Genomic DNA, 21,193 nt, shown 5'->3' with positions numbered 1-21,193 from the left:
TAATTTCAACTTTTGTAATCTCATGTGTTCATGTTTGTGAAGATTCCTGACGACGACACCATTCTGAGTCAAAGCATTAGTCGAGGCAAGAAGCAAGCCACACGGTCTGCTTACCAGTTGAAGCCAAGGGGCAAGGCTCCAAACCGATACACTCCGGACGATTATGTCAACCGAGGAAAGAAGGTTGGCATTGAGGAGGATGAGGCGCCACCGCGGAGATCATCATTGAGGAGGATGAGGAACGATGAGCCGTTATCTTCAGAGGAGGAGGAGCAGCAGGAGCAGGAGGAGCAGCAGCAACAAGAGCCACGACAGCGAACGAAAAGGTTGGCCGTCCGGAAGCAGCCCGTGAGGAGGGGACGTCGTGGAGGATAGATGCATTTGCTACGTGTTGTTGTGAACTCTATCTTCATAAGTATCATGTTGTGAACTCTATGTCATTTCGAACCATGTCTATTGTTGCTACGTGTTGTTTGAATCTATGTGCTATGATGTGAACTATGATGTATGCTATGTGTATAATGTGTGTATGAAATTGTTGTTGAAAGTGCTATTGTAGTATTGAAAACTGTTGAAATAAGGTACAAAATTTCATGGATTAGCAAAAGTCATTGTGTGGCGCCGACGTCATGGGCGCCACACATCACAATGTGGCGCCGACGACACAGGCGCCACACAATGCAAGTTATATGTGGAAAACATCCAGGGCTCCGGAAGTTTAGTCTTTAGCCATTTTGGCGAGGCTGTTTGTGTGGCGCCCGTGGCACCGGCGCCACACCTCACTATGTGGCGCCCATGGCGTCGGCGCCACACATACAGCCTCGCCAAAACGGCTAAGTCCCAGGAGAATTGTCTTACAGTATGTTTTGCCAATTATAAGTGGATGTGTGGCGCCCCTCCATCAGCGCCACACATCCTGCCACGTCGGATGGGAGAACAGCTCAGCGTTGAGGCCGCCACGTAGGCTGGGAGAGTGGCGCCGCGGACACGGGCGCCACGCAGTGAGGTGTGGCGCCGGCTTGAGGGGTGCCACACAAAAGGGTTAGATGGGTGAAATAGTTTCGCCGGAGGGTCAGTTTGTGCTATAGTTGCAACAAAGGGTTATTTTTGTGTAAATCGCCTCAGACCTCTCAACGAACCTGCAACATGCTCATCTCATACCACATCAGGAAACTACAGTTTCGTTCACAACAAACCATGCAATGAGAGTTTCTGAAGTACTGGGAGAAGGAATAATTCAGTGAATGACAAAGATATATTAGCCAATAATTAAGCTCCAGCAGCCCCATGTTCCATAACAGCTAGATCACTGATGCTGATCAATTATTACGAGACCATGGCCACTCATATGATGATAGAGCCAACTAAACTTTGAACTTTCAAGTACTATAGTGATCTTATCAAGTTATATCTCGATGCATGCATGTGTGTATAAATAGCCCTTCCTGACAAGCAACATTTCAACACCTCTCATCACTTCATTATAACTCTTTAGCCCACGCTCTCTCGTACACAAAGTCTTGTTGTTAAGAGCTGAAGAAGATAATGGCTTCAGCTTCGCTTAAGCTTTCGATTGCGCTGACATGCGCGTTGCTCTTGTCGTCGGCGTGCCATGGCCTGCAGGTGGGCTACTACAAGAAGTCATGCCCCCGCGTGGAGGCCATCGTGAGGGATGAGGTGAAGAAGTTCGTCTACAAGAACGCTGGCATCGGCGCCGGGCTGATCCGCATGTTCTTCCACGACTGCTTCGTCGAGGGATGTGATGCCTCTGTCCTCCTGGACCCAACACCGGCCAACCCGCAGCCAGAGAAGCTCAGCCCTCCCAACTTTCCCAGCCTCCGCGGCTTCGAGGCCATCGACGCGGCCAAAGACGCCGTGGAAAAGGCATGCCCAGGCGTGGTATCATGCGCTGACATTGTTGCCTTCGCCAGCCGTGATGCGGCCTACTTCCTCAGCAGGATGACGGTCAAGATCAACATGCCGGCAGGCCGCCTGGATGGGCGCATTTCCAATTTCACTGAGGCCCTCTCTAACCTGCCGCCTCCATTCTTTAACATCACTCAGCTCATCGGCAGCTTCGCCGCTAAAGGGCTTGACACAGAGGACATGGTGGTTCTTTCCGGCGCCCATACGATTGGGGTCTCACATTGCTCATCCTTCCACTACAGGAATGGCGCGATACGCCGAGGGCCTTTTATACGCCGACGGCCAAAAGTCGGGGCCCTCGGCGTATGGCCTGGCCTGGCCAGCCTCCTCATCCGATCCTCGACGTAGCGCGGCCGTCGGCGTAGCGAGGTCTACGCCGAGGGCAACCCTCGGCATATCTTTGGCCCTAGGCGTAGACAGGGCTACGCCGACGGCCACCCTCGGCGTAGCCATTTTTCAAATTTGTCTAATTTTGTAAAAATCATAACTAATTCATATGATGTCAGAAAAATGCGTATGAGGTATCAAAATGTTCATAAAAACATCATCTATCCATTCATGTCAAAATCATGCATATTTGAATCATGTACAGTACCATGTTAATATAGAAACAATTCAATCACTTTCTTATATGTCCTCAGTGTTCCTGTTTTAGCCGGATGGCAATTTAAACGAAGTCAAAAAATCTCGCTGGAGCCGCATGGCATCATTTTATGTGTCTTAGTAACCACTCCAAAAGATGGAATTGGGATACACCAATTATTTTGGAAAACCTTTCACAAACAGGGCTATCACGTCCGGAGTTCTATGGCTTTTAGGGCAAATGAGTAGGAAACGGCCCGTGACACCACATAGTTTGTCTGAACGAGGCCATATTTCGCACGTGCGTGGTCCCCGGGATGGGAAGCAAGGCACCGGGAGCGGATTTCCAATCCGACCCATGGGTGATGGTTTTTTCATTTTCGAGGTGCCAAAACGGGTTTTTTTGTGAAGCAAGCCTACATGGGACGCATTTTAGTATTACGCGAGACCTCCGCGTAGTGGTAGGACACCGCCTCCGCACCATATATCACATGGCATATGTACGCGCTAGCTATCCGGGAATTCATGCGGCTTCCTGCGGTGTCCCGCCGAATCCGCCGGAAAGTGACATGATTTGAACTAGGGGTACACTTTCCGTCGCTCAATAAATTCCGGGAAAAATGTTTTTAGTTCTAGGACATATCACTTTATGTGTGAATTTTTTTCCGTTTAGCGCGATGGTAAACGGGGGCACCAGCGCGCTCGATACGGCCATACCGCATCTCCGTGGGGACCCGTTTTGGTCAAATGGCAATTTAAACGAAGTCGAAAATCCCGCGGAGCCGCATGGCGTCATTTTATGTGTCCTAGTAACCACTCCAAAAGTCAGAATTAGGATACGGCAATTATTTTGGAAAACCCTTCACAAATAGGGCTATCACGTCCGGAGTTCTATGGCTTTTAGGGCAAATGAGTAGGAAACGGCCCGTGACACCACATAGTTTGTCGAACGAGGCCATATTTAGCACGTGCGTGGTCCCCGGGATGGGAAGCAAGGTCCCGGGAGCGGATTTCCAATCCGACCCATGGGTGATGGTTTTTTCATTTTCGGGGTGCCAAAACGGGTTTTTTTGTGAAGCAGCCTACATGGGATGCATTTTAGTATTACGCGAGACCTCCGCGTAGTGGTAGGACACCGCCTCCGCACCATATATCACATGGCATATGTACGTGCTAGCTATCTCGGGAATTCATGCGGCTTCCCGCGGTGTCCCGCCGAATCCGCCGGAAAGTGACATGATTTGAACTAGGGGTACACTTTCCATCGCTCAATAAATTCCGGAAAAATGTTTTTAGTTCTAGGACATATCACTTTATGTGTGAATTTTTTTCCGTTTAGCGCGATGGTAAACGGGGGCACCAGCGCGCCCGGCACGGCCATACCGCATCTCCGTGGGGGCCCGTTTTGGTCAAATGGCAATTTAAACGAAGTCAGAAAATCCCGCGGAGCCGCATGGCGTCATTTTATGTGTCCTAGTAACCACTCCAAAAGTCAGAATTAGGATACGGCAATTATTTTGGAAAACCCTTCACAAACAGGGCTATCACGTCCGGAGTTCTATGGCTTTTAGGGCAAATGAGTAGGAAACGGCCCGTGACACCACATAGTTTGTCGGAACGAGGCCATATTTGGCACGTGAGTGGTCCCTGGGATGGGAAGCAAGGCCCCAGGAGCGGATTTCCAATCCGACCCATGGGTGATGGTTTTTTCATTTTCGTGGTGCCAAAACGGGTTTTTTTGTGAAGCGACTACATGAGACGCATTTTAGTATTGAGCGAGACCTCCGCGTAGTGGTAGGACACCGCCTCCGCATCATATATCACATGCCATATGTACTCTCTAGCTATCCGGGAATCCATGCGGATTCCTCGCGATGTCCCGCCGAACCCGCTGGAAACTGACCGAATTTGAACTAGGGGTACACTTTCCATCGCTCAATAAATTCCGCAAAAAATGTTTTTAGGTCTATAACACATCACTTTATGTGCTAATTTTTGTCCATTTAGCGTGTTAGCGAACGGTGCACCAGTCCCGCCCGATACGGCCATTTCGCATCTCCCGAGGGGCGCTTTGGCCACATGGAAAATTGGGAGTCATATTTGGATTCCTCTAATTTTAAGGTTCAAATGATGATATGGATGTTATATTTAGATTCCTCTCATTTTTCTGATCGATTTAGACATATTATTTGTGGAATTTCGATTTTCCGATTTAAAGATATTAATTATTCCATATTAAATAGAAAAAAGACCAAAAAATAAAATCATTTTATTGTTATTTGAATTTAATATTATTATTACTTATATATTCATTGTTGTCTACTTAAGTAATTGTTTGGGATTTTCCAAAATAAAGAGGTGTGCATCACGGTTCAAGGGTTAATAGGGTTGATATGCTATTATTATCAGCAAGAGTTGTCAATTCTATAACGGAAGCTCATCCGAATGGAACCAAGAAGTTAAGCGTGCTGGAGAACTGGAGTAGTGTGAGGATGGGTGACCGACCGGGAAGTTTAACCATGATTGTAATTTGACCTAAGATTAAGTGTAGTTAGAGTTAAAAGTGTATTGGGTCAAAGAAAAAAAAGAAAAAAAAAAGAAAAAAAAGAAAAAAAATTGTGTAAAAGAAATTAAAATTTCAAATTTTTTAAAAGTCTATGCCTAGGGTTTTACCGTCGGCATATAGAAAAATATATTTTTTTTTTCGAATTTTTTTTTTTGAATTTTTTTGGAAAATGGAAATTTGAATTTTTTAAAAGTCTATGCCGAGGGTTTTGCCGTCGGCATAGCATGCTACGCCGAGGGCCGGGCTACGCCGACGGCGATAGTTGCTTTGCCGAGGAGCTACATGCCGAGGAGCTATGCCGAGGGCGGCCCTCGGCGTAGCCTACGCCGACGGCCAAAGCAGCCTACGCCGAGGGTTCCCGGCCCTCGGCATATAGCTCCATTCCTGTAGTGTTCGTCTCTGACCGCCTCGCCGTCCCCTCCGACATCAACACCGCCCTCGCTGGCGTCCTGAGAAGGCAATGCCCCGCCAACCCGACCACAGCAAACGACCCCACGGTGCACCAGGACGTCGTAACCCCCAACGCGCTGGACAACCAGTACTACAAGAACGTCCTCGCACACAAGGTCTTGTTCACGTCGGACGCCGCACTTCTTACCACACCGGCAACCACTCAGATGGTGCTTGACAATGCCAACATCCGTGGACTATGGGAGGACAAGTTCAAGAAGGCAATGGTCAAGATGGGCGCCATCGGAGTCAAGACCGGTAACCAAGGCGAAATCAGGAGGAACTGCAGGGTCGTCAACCGCTACTAATGAACCATCACGGCATCCAATTTGTTTGTGCTCTTTATTTTTCTGCACCTGCTTGTGTCTTCCGAGTGAATTCACGCATGTAATTCGTTCGTTTCAACAGTTCAAATTCTTTGGGAAGGTATAGCATATTGGTGATGTTTTTGTTCACTTTTATTGGAAATAATTAGTATCATTTCAAGCGCTGATTTGGTGTTTTTCTTGGCGGCTTCACTGCGTCCGTATAGCACATTCGGCATAGCAACATTGGCAAGAGCGCGTGAGGTTGGCATAAGCGCAAACACGCGAGATAGCTGACAACATGCAGTAGTAGGCATAAATGGAACATGAAACCTTGGTTCTTATGCATGGACACACACTGAACACCACGCTGATGATCGACCCCAAACTCCAAGACACGGTGACATCAATTTCCATTCGCGCAGCGCTCAAACGTAGGCGGCGGGCACGAGGCGCGGCGTGACGACGGCCCTAAGGGGCACGGCCTTGGGCAGCGCCAGCCCGAAGGTCTCGGCCATGTCCACCTTCTCCTCGCCGTCCGGCAGCCGCCACTCGAACGCGTGCACCAGCGTGCCCAGGAAGTACTGCACGAACACCATGCCCGCCAGCTTGCCGGCGCAGATCCTCCGCCCAGCGCCGAACGGGATCAGCTCGAAGTAGTTCCCCATCGGGTCCACCTTGGCCGCCAGCCCGGAGAGAAACCGCTCCGGCCGGAACACGAGTGGATCCTCCCACGCGTCCGGGTCGCGGCCGATGGCCCAGATGTTGACGAGGAGCCGCGTGCTGGCCGGGACGCGGTAGCCGTCGACCTCGCACTCCTCGAAGGAGAAGTGCGGCAGGCTAAGCGGCGTGGAGGGGTGTAGGCGCATGGCCTCCTTGCAGACGGCCTGCAGGTAGGGGAGTCCGGCGATGTCGGACTCCTCCAGGCGGCGGTCCCGGCCGACGACGCGGTCCATCTCCTCCTGCGCGCGCGCCATGATGGACGGGTTCTTCATCATCTCCGCCATCGCCCACTCCACGATGATAGACGACGTGTCTGTGCCGGCCGTGAACATGTCCTGCATTCACGCGTGCACATCTTCTTAATTAGTTAGTACAGAAATTAAGTGCTTTTGCTGCATTTTCAGTAGCGTGCAATGGATCTTGGCTGCAAGCCGACAATTTTCCATAACACAAGCAATGGATTGTGTGGCTGATCCCCTATCGGAAAAGCAAAGCAAATCGCACCAACCGAGCTGTAGAGAAATCAGTGTCACCTCTTCTTGGGCCCAACTGACTAAACTACTTGATCCTCAAGTATTAAGATCAGCTTGTCTACAGTGAAATGCATGTCAAGTAAGGACGAATCAGTGCCACCTACTATCGATCGACATAAAGTGTGGCCGTGAAAAGGGTAACAGTTAACTAGCGTGCAAACATAAATTTTGTCTTGAGAACAGCTAGCACCATACCCGCATCATCCGTGATGTTTCTCTGGACTTGTGGAGTGGAGTGCAGTAGGTAAACATACCAGATTGTTATGCATGATTCCACCAATGCAAAGCATCTGACTAGTGCATATATATACGTCAGTGACTATATGTGGTTCAGGATTCACCAACTTCAGATCGAGACAGACAGATATGTGAGCTGCATTGTACAACCTTTTGAGATCGGGACGTGTCTACTCACTTTCTAATTATAAATATTATTCGGCAGTTCCCAAATTTGCTCCATTTCAAACAATGTTCGCCCAAAGTTGCCCATTTCGCACAATGGTCATAGTTCTTTTTATTTATTTTTTTATTAACAAAAAATATATTAATATTACGAAGATATCAATTACACTTAACATCTGCACTAATAAAATGCCTGAAAACATTAAGATACACACAAAAGAAAAAAAGAAAAAAAATACCCTGTCTCGGTGATCTAACACACGCAAGAGCAGCACTCTAACCATCACCAAAACAACATCCGCACTATAAAAAAAATCTTCAAAGACAAGACATTCAAGAAGGAAATAATACGCAAGCGTTGTCACTGATTGATCAAAGATCTTAGATTTTAATCCTGAAGAAAGTCCGAGTTTCCTGAACAACGCTTTCAACAAGACCATTGCAGGTATAACTAATAAAGATTGGACCTTGGGTTTTCATCTTGGAAATTGTGACTCGGTACTCAAGGAGCACCACCAAAAATGCGTTCGTCGTGTGCTGCCACCCCCGCATGTCGAGGCCGCTGTTGCAAGTTTTCAAACACCGATGCATAAGAGCATGTTCGGAATGGACAATGCCTCGCCAACCATAACCGTACATCCTCTGCAGCATAGTCTTCATCGCATCAAATGCACCCCTCCGCCATAACTTCAAACCATCCAATCACACCTGCTATGACATTCTGCACCTCGGTCAATACCATGGAAGTCCATACTTAGACATGTCTCATGGTACCAACAAGAACGTGAAGCTTTACGTTGTGCCCTCATGAAGTCGCACTGGCTAAAAATATAGGCAAGCGTGACCAGATCGTTTCGATCTAGATATATAGGGGCGAGATGCGCCCATCAGCGGAAATCTTCAAGAGTGAAGACCAAAACTTTGTCGGTGGACAGATCAAGGAGGCCAACATCAAGCAGAGAGGCAACTTGGTGCAAGAAAAGCACTAGGGCCAAACCACCTTTATTCATTCCAAGCTAGCAGCCCCCACGCCGCTAATCGGATCCCATCGAGGTCGGCCGTCTCGATCCCACCCCCACCCCCTCCGCTTGTATCTGTTGCGGTCAGAAACCCACCGGCGAGCAGCGACGGGCAACAATGTAGAGCCGGGAGGCTCCCAGGACTGCGGCTGGCCCTGGTCCCTCCGAGCGACGGCCCGCAAAGACTCGGCACGCACGTCTGATGCTGATACAAGGGCGTGCCACCTGACCTATACCCGGTCGTGAAGGTGTTGGATGTGCCTCGCTTAGTTTCCTCGCATGGCATACACGTAAACATTAAATACGAGCCTCGATCGGCTCTCGAGTTGTCCCGTGAATCGGCTCAAGGAGCCGATCCACCCATGATCCGTACGAGGTGTACGATCAGATGGTGGTCCTGCTTGATCAAGATAAAGCTAAAACGACCTACTACGATTTAGGGTTTTCACCGCATAATCGGAACATCCTACTCGTGATTGAGCCTGGGCGGCCACGCACGGTGATCGTAAACCGACCCTAGATAAGGCCTAAAAACCAACACGAAGTTGATCCTCGGAACATCCTGTCTAGGGCTAGCAAACTACACCCTACGCGCCACTGGATCCTTCAACCCGTTTGTAAGGCCTAACCATGCAGATATTAAACTAATCCTTGAAGAACAAGGAGCAATCATAACGGATCGGGTCTACTAAACAATGATCAAGCGGGGTGCCGCCCTTACACCTGAGATAGGTGTAAGGACGGCTAGACGTCTAAGGGTTGCACGACGACAGCATATGATACGATGAACAATGCTAACCCTAACACATCTATGATAACTACGTTGCTCGCCATCAAAAAGGCTTCAGCACGAGCAACGCATGAACAACGAATAACGTGTACTCGCCTAGATCGCAAGATGCGATCTAGGCAAGCATGATGCTTACCCGGAAGAAACCCTCGAGACAAGGGAGTTGGCGATGCGCCTAGATTGGTTTGTGGTGAACGTGATTGTTGTTTATTTCATAAACCCTAGATACATATTTATAGTCCGTAGACTTTCTAACGTGGGAATAATCCCAACCGGGCACGAGCCCAAACTCTATCTGACCGACACGTATCCTACTATGTTACAGATACACGGGCAAACTAGCCCAAACTTTGTATACAAGGCCGATTCATGTATTCCTTCCATGTACAATCTTCAAGCCCATCTTCCATCGCGGCCCACCTCTGATCCGGTCAAATTCTGGTGATAACACATGCCCCCCTGGTTTTGGAAATGACAATTCTAAAATCATTATGCTTTTCCTTCGTCGGGTCATGTCGTGGCAGAGCAGAACCGCCGCAGTATCCTTCATCATGATGCCTTGCCTTCCCGACTTCTATGCGCGATTCGACAATTCTTTGGCACCACTTCCTCGGAAACTGCTGTAACATTAATTCTCCCCAATATCCCATTATTTAACCGCGTCGAGCAGTTCGCCCCTTCACCCTCCTGCTTCGTACTAGCCATCGGCAAAAAAAACCCCCCATTCTTCCATAGCCATGTCTTCTTCCTCCTCCTCCTCTTCTGCCTCCTCAAACCTCTCCTACGTATCATCTCCCTTCCGTGAGCCGACGCCAGAGTGGGGCTCATTGGCGGCGCACGACATCCTCGCCCCAACGACATGGGACAAGGAGGAACACGATTCCTCCATCTAGTCTGAGGATGACAAATCCTTGACCGACGGAGAGGCGGATCTTCAATTCCTTGTCGACGGGGAGGAGGAGGCGGAGAGCGAGGACGACCGGTTCTCCTGGGACGACTTCACCTCCTCCGAGGAAGAGGCGGAAGAGGACGACGACGACTCCCTCGAAGGTTACCCACCGGTGAAGCGCCTCCGCGCCTGGTGGGACGATGACAGACGATGACGATGATGAAGAAGACGAGGCCCCCGTAGAAGGCTACGAGAGCGGTGATGAGGAGCTTATCGGCCAGCTGCGCCGGTGGCAGCGACGACGACGACGAGGGCAGCAACGGCCCTTAGATTAGGGACTAGTAGTAGTATTCGGCTTTTGTTCTTTCTTCCCCGAGCAATCGGCTCTTTCTTTGTAAGAAATTCCACTATTAATGAAGAAAATATCCCCAATTAATCTTGCTTTCTTGTCAACTTTGCCGATCGTCGAACGAAGTCGCTGTACAGAGAGCCGATGGCAGGGCATCGGTTTGTACCATAAACGCGATTTGAGGCCAAGCCGTTGCCTATCCACACAGTCCAACAGGTCTAGCTCACGTCCAAACCATCCTCCAATCTTAAACGTGCAGATTGAACTCCTCATCAAACTATTAGGAGATTCATCCCAAATATCCACATTTCTGGTTTGAAACCAATCTGTTAACCTGCTTAATTGAGCTTGTTCCTCTAGAGTCGATGGCAATGCATCGGCTTTTTATTATTCTGAAGTCGATGCCCGTGCATCGGCTGTACGCATACCGTTGTCTCCACATGTTTTCTCAAGTCGATGTCTGTGCATCGGCCGTGGTTTTATTATTTTATTTTTTTACTGGCCGATTCAAAATCGGCCTCCATATCTCACTGCCCATCATCCCACATGCTTGGGAAATACTTCTTGAGATGTTGGCCATTGACGGCCACTGGGAACCTCACACCATCCAACTCGTTCAAACATGTAGGCGTTGCCCTTCGTAACCTGGATGACTTTGTAAGGACCGTGCCAATTAGGAGACCATTTGCCATATGCTTTATCCCTGGTTCCTAGTGGCAACACGGCTTCCCATACTAGATCACCAACTTGAAACTCCTTTGGTTTTACCTTCTTATTGTATGCCCGAGCTACCTCGGCTTTGTTCTCTTTAATCTTCTCCAACGACCAAAGTCTAAGTTCCGTTGCATCCTCAATAGTGTCACTCATCGGGGTTGCGTACTCTTCCGGCGTCGCGATCATTCGAAATGTGACACGTCTCGATCCAGCTCGTAATTTCCCAAGGCAATACGGCCTCCTGCCCATAGACAAGCTGGTACGGCGAAGTCTTTATAGCTCCATGGCATGACATGCGATAGGCCCACAAAGCTTCTGACAACGTCTCATGCCACACCCTAGGGTTCTCGTCAATCTTCCTCTTAATCAGCTTGATCGGGCTTTGATTGGATGCTTCGGCTTGCCCGTTGGCTTGAGCATAGTATGGAGATGATCGGATTAGCTTAATCCCCATGTCATCGCAGAACTTTCGAATTCTTTAGAGACAAAGACCGAACCTCCATCGGTCGTGATGGTTTGGGGAATCCCGAACCTATGAATGACATGTTCTTTGACAAATTGGATAACATCTTCCGATTTTACTTTCTTCATGGGAACGGCCTCCACCCATTTGGTGAAATAATCCGTAATGGCCAGTAATCCACTCGTGGTTCTTGCTTGACGGAGGATGTATTTTGCCGATCATATCCATGCCCCAACCTCGAAATGGCCAAGGTTTGATGATGGGGTTCATCGCCGATGCGGGTACCATCTCGGATTTTTCCGAACATCCGACACGCTTGGCATCCCTTGTAGTACTTGAAGCGAGTCTTCCAGCATGGTAGGCCAATAAAACTCGATCGCCTAATTAACCACTTCATCTTATGGGCCGATTGGTGAGTTCCACGAGCGCCTTCATGCACCTCATGTAAGAGCCGATTAGACTCGCTTGGTCCCGGGAATTTGAGTAGTAACCCTTCCAACGTCCCGTAGAACATGTCATCTCCTATAAGGACATATTTCATAGCCTTGTATCTTATCCTTTTGGTGCCCTCGAGCCGAATCCTTCAAATAATTGAAGATATCGGCTCTCCAATCATCCTCGTTCCAGGAACCGTACCTGAACTTCCGTCCCGTCCGGCATGTCCTTATATCCCGACGCCATCCGTGCGAGATCATTGGCGTCGGTATTCTGAGACCTTGGGACCCAATTGAAATTGATGTACCGAAAATGTGTCATCAGCTCACGACACTCCACCCAATATGGAAAAAGTGACTCACTCTCGCACTTGTATTCGTCCGTGAGTTGAGAGATCACCAACTTCGAATCTCCAAAAAGCTCCACTGCCTCCGCCCCGGCTTCCAAAAGCAACTCCATTCCCTTGCGCACCGCTTCATACTCAAGCAACATTGTTGGTGCAAGGGGTAGATAGCCCGATGGCGAAAGAATATGTTGCCCCCGAGGCGACACGAGCAGAATACCGATGCCACAACCATCGTCACAAGCCGATCCATCGAAGAACATAGCCCATGCACGTACAGATAGTGCTGCTATATTAGTATTAATCCGTTCAGCTATAAGATCGGCCAACGCTTGTTCCTTGATCGCTTTCGCAGGCCGATACCGAAGATCGAACTCCGTCAATGCAAACATCCACTTACCAAGCCGGCCTTTCAAAACAGGGGCCGACAAGCATGTGCTTGACAATGTCCGACTTGCATATGACGATGATCTCTCGCCGTCAAAAGGATGTGATGAAGCTTGGTGCAGGTGAAGAACGAGGCAAAGGCACAGACTTCTCGACTTCGGGATACCTTGTCTCCGCGTCCAACATCCTTCTGCTGAGGTAGAAAACGACCTTTTCAACACCCTCATAGAGTTGCACCACCACCGAAGCGATGGACATGTCAGCTACTGATAAGTAGATATAGAACGGCCTGTCTTGTTGGGGTGGAACCAGCACAGGCGACGTTGTCAGATACCGCTTAATCTCGTCAAACGCCCGCCGTCGTTCGCCCCCGATGAAACTCGTCATCGGATTTAATCTTCACCAGCGCCATGAACGGCTCGATTCGTCCTGACAGGTTGGATATCAATCGTCGGACGAAGTTGATCTTGCCGATAAGACGTTGGAGCTCCTTCTTTGTGGTGGGCGGCTGCATGGTACGCACTGCCTCCTGACTTTTCAGGCCGATCTCAATTCCCCGTTCATGAACCGGAAAACCTAGGAACTGACCGGCCGTCACACCAAAAGCACACTTCTTTGGATTCATTCTCAGTCCGAACTTCCGAGTTCGGTCTAGGATGCGTCGCAAATCATCCAAGTGTCCCTCCATGGAGACAGACTTGACTACCACGTCATCGATGTAGATTTCCACCAACTTGCCGATCAGATCGTGAAATATATAATTCATGGCTCTTTGGTACGTTGCACCGGCATTCTTCAACCCAAAGGTCATGACCACATATTCAAACAAGCCTACTGCCCTCGGTACTCCGAATGCGGTCTTGTGTATATCTTCCGGAGCCATGAAGATCTCGGTTATAGCCGGCGTTGCCATCCATGAAGCTCAACACCTTGTGGCCAGCGTACTGCATTGATCAATGTTTCTCGCCACGGGCATCGGATACTCATCTTTTGGAGTGGCTCTGTTAAGATCTCGGAAATCGATGGCCACACGTCATCGGCCGTCTTTCTTTTCTACGAGAACGATACCGGAGATCCATTCAGCGATACCCGCATGGCCTAATGAACCCGGCGGCCAACATCTTCTCGATCTCTTTCTTGACCTCTTCCAGAATTTCGGCCTTCATCCGACGTGCTCGTTGTTGGAATGGCCGAAACCCTTTCTTAAGGGAAGCCGATGTTCAATGATGCTCCCGTCCAACCCAGGCATCTCCGTGTAATCCCATGCAAAGCAATCCGGGTATTCTTTTAGCAGAGCTATCATCCGACCCCTAAGATGTGGATCTAACTTCTTGCCGATAAAAGTTGGTCGCGGCTTATCCCCAGGACCGATGTCGACTTCCTCTAGCTCATCGACCGATGTAAACCCATACCCTAGCTTTCCGTCACCCGTGAGGTCGACACCAAATACAGGGAGAGCGTGTGGTACGGATAATGCGGGCCGATCGTTGGAACCGGCCTTCATCTTGATTGTAACCAGGATTTTTTGGAGGTGTCGGGGCCGATCGCGTGGAACAGCTTCCTCCTTGTCTTCGCTATGAGAGCAGCTGCCCTCGTCTCTGTCCCTACCAGGGTGGTGCCCGAGCCCTATCATGTTGATGTTGAACGAGAATCTTGGCTGGCACCCTCCAGGGTAAGTGTACTCCACCATGTTAACGGCGGATGCCGGTGAATTCGGCACTTCTGGCGCTGCCAACGCGAATGGCAGCGCGTGATCGGGACCGGAGTGGCATCTCCCCTTGGTGAGTCCCCGCAGCTGGTCCTGACGGAGAGTGCTGATGCCTCATGATTTCCTGGATCACGCGAAGAGCGACACGCTCCAAAGTGTTAACCAGGCTCTCAGAATGGCGGTGCAGCGAATGAGCCACCATGAAATTAATCTCCTGACGCAGAGACCTGGTGCGTTCTTCTGACGGGGCGGACAGGTCCACTCCATCGAGCGCGCTTCGGTGAGAACCCTTTCCACCCGATGCCGTGTGAGCGGGTTCTGTGAAAAGAGCCGATGAGATCGGCTTCGAGGATCGCTTTGACCTCGTCATGCTTCTTCTTGAGCTCCTCGGCCGGATCCTCGTACGTGATCGGAGTGCCTTCCGCCATCTCAGATGTAGATGGCGATGCGGTTGATGTCGAAGATTGTCCCACCGGGCGTGCCGGAATGTGTTGCGGTCGAAACCCACCGGCGAGCAGCGACGGGCAACACCGTAGAGCCGGGAGGCTCCCGGGATCGCGGCTGGCCCCGGTCCCTCCGAGCGACGGCCCGCAAAGACTCGGCACGCACGTCCGATGCCGATGCAAGGGCGTGCCACCCGACCTATACCTGGTCGGGAAGGTGTTTGATGTGCCTCGCTTAGTTTCCTCGCATGGCATACACGTAAACATTAAATACGAGCCTCGATCGGCTCTCATGTTGTCTCGTGAATCGGCTCAAGGAGCCGATCCACCTATGATCCGTACGAGGTGTACGATCGGATGGTGGTCCCGCTTGATCAAGATAAAGCTAAAACGACCTACTACGATTTAGGGTTTTCACCGCATAATCGGAACATCCTACTCGTGATTGAGCTCGGCGGCCACGCACGGTGATCGTAAACCGACCCTAGACAAGGCCTAAAAACCAACACGAAGTTGATCCTCGGAACATCCTGTCTAGGGCTAGCAAACTACACCCTACGCGCCACCGGATCCTTCAACCCGTTTGTAAGGCCTAACCATGCAGATATTAAACTAATCCTTGAAGAACAAGGAGCAATCATAACGGATCGGGTCTACTAAACAATGATCAGCGGGGTGCCGCCCTTACACCCGAGATAGGTGTAAGGACGGCTAGACGTCTAAGGGTTGCACGACGACAGCATATGATACGATGAACAATGCTAACCCTAACACATCTATGATAACTACGTTGCTCGCCATCAAAAAGGCTTCGATACGAGCAACGCATGAACAACGAATAAACGCGTACTCGCCTAGATCGCAAGATGCGATCTAGGCAGCATGATGCTTACCCGTAAGAAACCCTCGAGACAAGGGAGTTGGCGATGCGCCTAGATTGGTTTGTGGTGAACGTGATTGTTGTTTATTTCATAAACCCTAGATACATATTTATAGTCCGTAGACTTTCTAACGTGGGAATAATCCCAACCGGGCACGAGCCCAAACTCTATCTGACCGACACGTATCCTACTATGTTACAGATACACGGGCAAACTAGCCCAAACTTTGTATACAAGGCCGATTCATGTATTCCTTCCATGTACAATCTTCAAGCCCATCTTCCATCGCGGCCCACCTCTGATCCGGTCAAATTCTGGTGATAACAGTATCCTATAGGCCGAGCCGACAGAGAAGAAGACGAGCCAGGCCACGGCAGCTTTGAGCATGTTGTCGATGCAGAGCGAAGACTAGAACACCGCTGCTTAGAGCAACCAAATGAAGGGGAGATGACAGATGGCAACCGCCCTCTGGGCACACTACACGCAGCTGGCGCCCATTTCCATCGTGCTCCACCTGAGCGCCCCCACCATCCGTAGACTACGGCTACCGATCCGATCAATGCCACGCACTCTAGACGACCACATGCCTACGGCACACCGCCTTCAAGAGGATAAATTGTCCAGCCTCCACCTTCCATGGGGCGTGCCTCGGCTTTGCCAGTGGCCCTCCGATAGCAACGAGATGGGGGGTGGAGGAAAGGGAGGGCTTCTAGTGGCAGTGGCCATGTTTGGGTTCCTCCATGGTTGGCAGGGCGACGTAGAAGATGTGGTTCTGTTTCGCCCAGTCTTTTTCTAATCAAGATATATCATCTCATAGTTCTCTTAAAATATGTGGCACGTAAAAGGATATCACAAATTTGCGTCAGTTCACGCACCAGACATGTTGCTATGATCTGCTAGTAGCTACTTACTCTGATATAAAATAAGTGCCGCAACTTTTTCTAAGTACGGATGTACGAACTAAAATATGTTTATATGTATCTTAACTAGACAAAGTTGCGAGCACTTATTTTTTAAAATAGAGGTAGTATCTTGTACGCACTTGTTTATTAGTGAACTAGGAAAAGAAAGACTGTATCATATTCGTCGCTCCGATGTAAAGGCCGAGATTCAAACCTCCTCTTTCCTACGCTTACTTATGAACAAAAGAAATTAAAACTAATCCGTCAGCGTCATGGATTAATAGTTTGGGGCGGTTAATTTGGTTGCTTCAGTCTTTCCTACGCTAACTTATGATTGGTATGTCGCATTCCTCCACCAATGGAGAATTTAATATATGGCGGGTTTCCATTTTTTTCTGAAATGGAGGCATACGGCCGTCTTATGATTGGTATACTCGAGATGTCGCATTCAATTGATGCATACGGCCGTCTTTATTAATTTATTTATTGTCACTATATGTTAATTCGACCAAATACTCAGTGTCGCTGATCGCCTTAATTTAGCTGGAAATTTAAGCAATCGCGTCCCGGGCACCATGTACCGATGTACGTACGTAATACTGCCATGGATGCGTGGCTTGGCTACTGAACTTATTGCGTGGCAACAATGGAAAGACTTTGCAGCATATAGTCGTACGTACGGAGGCCTGGACGGTACCATCTGGTTTGGACTTTGATCTGACTAATCATCAGCTCTATGCTCTGTTATCTTTTCCTTAGAAAAAGGAAGGCTGATTAGTAGTTTCGAACATTTGATCGTACGTAACGAAACCACTACATACCCTGACGGGTTTGAACTGTAGCCATCCACATTTGTCCGAGAGCTGCTCGACGTGTCTCTCTTTTCAACAACTCCACTAGCTTATCTCTGCCATCTATTTCAGATTTGCATACTCCCTCCGATCTGATTAAATCGAGTATGGAGTGTGTTGCATCCGCGTTGATTAAAAACGGACCGGAGGTAGTACTTGTAAACAATTCACAACTAGATTGCATTTTGGTGGTTCCTAGCTATTTTGCTCACAGTACGACGCTCGTTTGTATATGAGGCTAATAAGTATTCTGAGGCAAAACTTTAACTGATAATTTTGACTAATAAAATATGATTTAAATGATACAAAAATATAATGTTGGAAACATCTTTCAAATAAGAATCCAATTATATTCTTCCGGTGTATAACTCATATTTGTTGGTCAAACTATTAGTTCAAATCCTACCTCGAAATGTGTGGTGTCATACATATAAAACAGAGGGAGTATTATTTTTCGCAGAAGTATAATTTGAAGCAAAAAAAAGGTTCAAAATATGCTCAATTAAAAAAATGATACAGTGATCTGTCAGAAAGAATGTGCACGAAATTTCATATTATCTGTTGAGAAGAAAAGGAAGATGAAGGTCTATGGAGCTTACGAAGATGAGTCCCTTGATGTTGATCTCGGTGATGGTCTCGCCGTCCTCGTCGTCCTTGCTGGCGCGGAGCTTGTCGACGAAGTCCAGGCGTCCCTCCCGCGCGCGGTCCTCGGCCGTGGCGGCGTGCTCCGCCAGAAGCTTGGTGATGAGTCCGTCGAACTGGATGTGGACACGGCGTAGCTTGGCCTGCACGCCCTGCAGGTCCATCCACGACAGCGCCGGCACGAAGTCGCTGATGTTGAACAGCCCCGTGCCGGTGAGGAGCGACACGATCATCTCCTTGTAGCTGCATATGCAAAATGCAGTTAGTTGCTGCGTATATTCGAAGCCTGAAGGCGTGCATGGATCAGATCAGCTCGACCTGTTGGACTCGTCGCCCTGCGAGTCGAACACCCGCTTGCTCACGGTGATCTGCCCGACGATGTTGGCGAGCGCACACACGAGCAGCTCCGGCACGACGACGGAGCGCCCGGCCTCGGCGGCCTCCGCGATGCCGCGCACGGCGCGCCCGGCCTCGTCACGGCGCACGCGCGCCCAGTCCGCGACCGCGCGCGCCCCGAGCAGGTGCACGCTCGCCAGCTTGCGCATCAGCTTCCACTTGGGCCCGTAGTTGGCGAACACCATGTTCTGGCACCCGTACGTGATGTCCGCCGCGCTGGCCACCGCCGGCCGGTTCGCGAACCGCGCGTCCAGCGCCTTCAGGAAAGTCCGCGCGGCCGACGGCGACGACGCCACCACCACGCCGCAGGTTCCCATCCTCAGGTACATCACGGGACCGTGCTTTCGCGCCAGCGCCGCCAGGCCGGTGTGCGGGGCCGGGCCGACGAGCGGCAACGCGCCGAGGAGCGGGATGCCAGACGGGCCCGGTGGGAGCCGGCGGCCTGAGGCGGAGGTGGGGCGTAGGGAGCGGAGGGCAAGGTGGAGGAGGAGGCAGAGGATGGTGCAGGAGAGCACGAATGGGTCGGTGAACACAGCGGCGAGCTGCATGGCGGCGCACTGCGGCGGCGCGTGCTGTGTGGGAAGAGAGGTGAACGTGGCAGAGCGCCTCGCGGTTGCCTTCACTAGCTCGTCAAGGAGTGGTATTGTCTGATGCTTTTTGCGGATATATGAAGGCTTCACTTATGCATGCCTTTCTTTGCTGAGATGGACTCATTAGGAAAAAGCACAAGCAATACATAAATTGTACTTGTGCAGCAAATACCTGATGTAGGAACACAAACTTCAAAACACGCATGGGTTGTAACACAAAAGACATGGAAAGCCAACACAGACACCATGAAAGCATAATGTAGGCAGCATATAAGAAACACAGTTGCAACATAAATTTAATCGATTGTTACCACCTCCATCTTAATGAATAAGGCGCGCGCGTATTTCAAGGCGAACTTTGAGACCTCTTGGTTCAGATGCCATGTCATATTGACTATGGTCTACTCGGATACATCCCGAGCCCTTTCCCTTTCTTCTCTCTATTTACAGGTGCACGTTGCGGTGCAAAGCTAGTACAAAGTACATGAAGGGTACGATCAATACACATATGTATGGGTACTAAATACCCTATTTCTAACAAACACCTTATGCAATAGTAAAGAGAAAATTCCATATTCACTCACCTCTCACTGTACATATTTGAGACACCGTTAGAGCAAGATCGAGAGACCGCATATTCCCCATGAACCCGCTATCTTCCGGAGCTTGGTGGAAAGAGCTCGATCTCCACCGTGAGGTTGGACATCCATGGCACGAGCTCCAGCGGCCTCCGTAGGGCCGAAATATCAACGAGTAGGAGAATGGGTTGAGGAGAAATAGCACCTTCATTTGTTTTCAGATACCTTCCTCCCAATATACAATAAACACTATGACGCGATTCTTTATGGCATTAATGAGAGCTTAGCAGGGACAACATGAGTTTATTTTAATAGGAGTGTGCAAGGACCTGCATTTTGGATTCTAATCGAAATGGATAGAAGGACCTACATTTTGGGAGAGTTCACTAATATCTACAAATAACCCATCTTGACCATCCTCTGTCGGTCGGTGGCACCTGAGACTCATGCGCGTTCGGTTAATTTGATTAATTCGGTTTGGTTTACACGGTTTGTCGGTAAATACGATTTTAATACTTTGGTAAATACTGTTTTGTACAAAAATACAATTCGGTTTCGGTAGTAACCATTCAACTTCGGTTAGGTTTCGGTAATAACCAAATTAACCAAAGTTGACGCGTATTTTGTAATAACACGTAATTTTAATGTTCAAATATTTTCAATTTTGCATATAGTATAACTGAACTAAATCTACTCCAACAAGACAAAACAAAGAAGTGGTTCAGTATCAGCAAAATAGAAAAAAAAAATAGCAAAGCTAGTTTGAAACTTGCAACCTGTACGTTAAAATACTTAATATGCATGTTCGAACCAGTGTAATAGAACGATTTTCATTTAAGCATTGAACTTGGCGTACTATATAATAGTTATATGCATAGTTTGGCTGGGTGGGACATGCAATTCTGTGTATGGATGGTCAATGTTCGGTTTCATTCGGTTAACTGTTTTAATTCGGTTTTTAAATGAAATAACTGAATTTCTAATGGTTAGCTCTTTGCTAACTGTAACCTAACTGAAAACTGAAAAAACCACAATTTTGGTTACGGTTAGGTTTTCTTCGGTTCGGTTTCGGTTTCAGTTCGGTTTTGCACAGCCGAACCTGAGACTGAAACAAAACACGTTAGCGTCGCTATATTTTTTGCAATTGGCTTAATGTGGTGGCGAGCGCTTGTTGTTATCTTGTCGCTTTGGCTATATAGAGATGATATGATATTTAGCGATAAAAAATACTCTCTTATTCAGGTTATTTAGGGCATGCCCAATGCACTGTCCTAGAGGTGCTGCTTCACACCTTTAGTTAGGTTCGGGTGGTCCAAAATAGGTTTG

At 49.0% G+C, this 21,193-nt stretch overlaps 2 protein-coding genes across 2 annotated transcripts; one reads left to right on the top strand and one right to left on the bottom strand.

Moving 5' to 3' along the window:
• Positions 1-1,545: 1,545 nt before the first annotated feature.
• Positions 1,546-5,832, top strand: LOC124698410 (peroxidase 2-like). Its single transcript, XM_047230891.1, has 2 exons — positions 1,546-2,156; positions 5,466-5,832. The coding sequence occupies exons 1-2, from the start codon at positions 1,546-1,548 to the stop codon at positions 5,830-5,832; spliced, it is 978 nt and encodes a 325-aa protein (XP_047086847.1).
• Positions 5,833-6,096: 264 nt separating this feature from the next.
• LOC124698409 (flavonoid 3',5'-hydroxylase 2-like) lies at positions 6,097-19,320 on the bottom strand. The gene is made up of 3 exons (XM_047230890.1): positions 18,622-19,320; positions 18,261-18,546; positions 6,097-6,887 (listed from the first exon to the last, which is right to left on the bottom strand). Exons 1-3 carry the CDS (start codon positions 19,245-19,247, stop codon positions 6,258-6,260), a joined length of 1,542 nt encoding a protein of 513 aa, XP_047086846.1. The 5' UTR covers positions 19,248-19,320; the 3' UTR covers positions 6,097-6,257.
• Positions 19,321-21,193: the final 1,873 nt, after the last annotated feature.

The sequence above is a fragment of the Lolium rigidum genome, chromosome 3 (genome assembly GCF_022539505.1).
Source record: "Lolium rigidum isolate FL_2022 chromosome 3, APGP_CSIRO_Lrig_0.1, whole genome shotgun sequence".
Taxonomy (NCBI): Eukaryota; Viridiplantae; Streptophyta; class Magnoliopsida; order Poales; family Poaceae; genus Lolium; species Lolium rigidum.
Note: the sequence above shows the minus strand (reverse complement) of the source record. Positions and strands in the feature narration are given on the sequence as shown.

Bases quoted from the DNA above. Each gene is read 5' to 3' on its own strand.
- LOC124698410 (XM_047230891.1), top strand. From the start codon at position 1,546: ATGGCTTCAGCTTCGCTTAAGCTTTCGATTGCGCTGACATGCGCGTTG. The intron at 2,157-5,465 runs CTTCCACTACAG...CATTCCTGTAGT, and splicing joins GGGGTCTCACATTGCTCATC to GTTCGTCTCTGACCGCCTCG.
- LOC124698409 (XM_047230890.1), bottom strand. From the start codon at position 19,247: ATGCAGCTCGCCGCTGTGTTCACCGACCCATTCGTGCTCTCCTGCACC. The intron at 18,547-18,621 runs GTCGAGCTGATC...TTGCATATGCAG, and splicing joins CAGGGCGACGAGTCCAACAG to CTACAAGGAGATGATCGTGT. The intron at 6,888-18,260 runs GTAAGCTCCATA...GCGTGAATGCAG, and splicing joins ACATCAAGGGACTCATCTTC to GACATGTTCACGGCCGGCAC.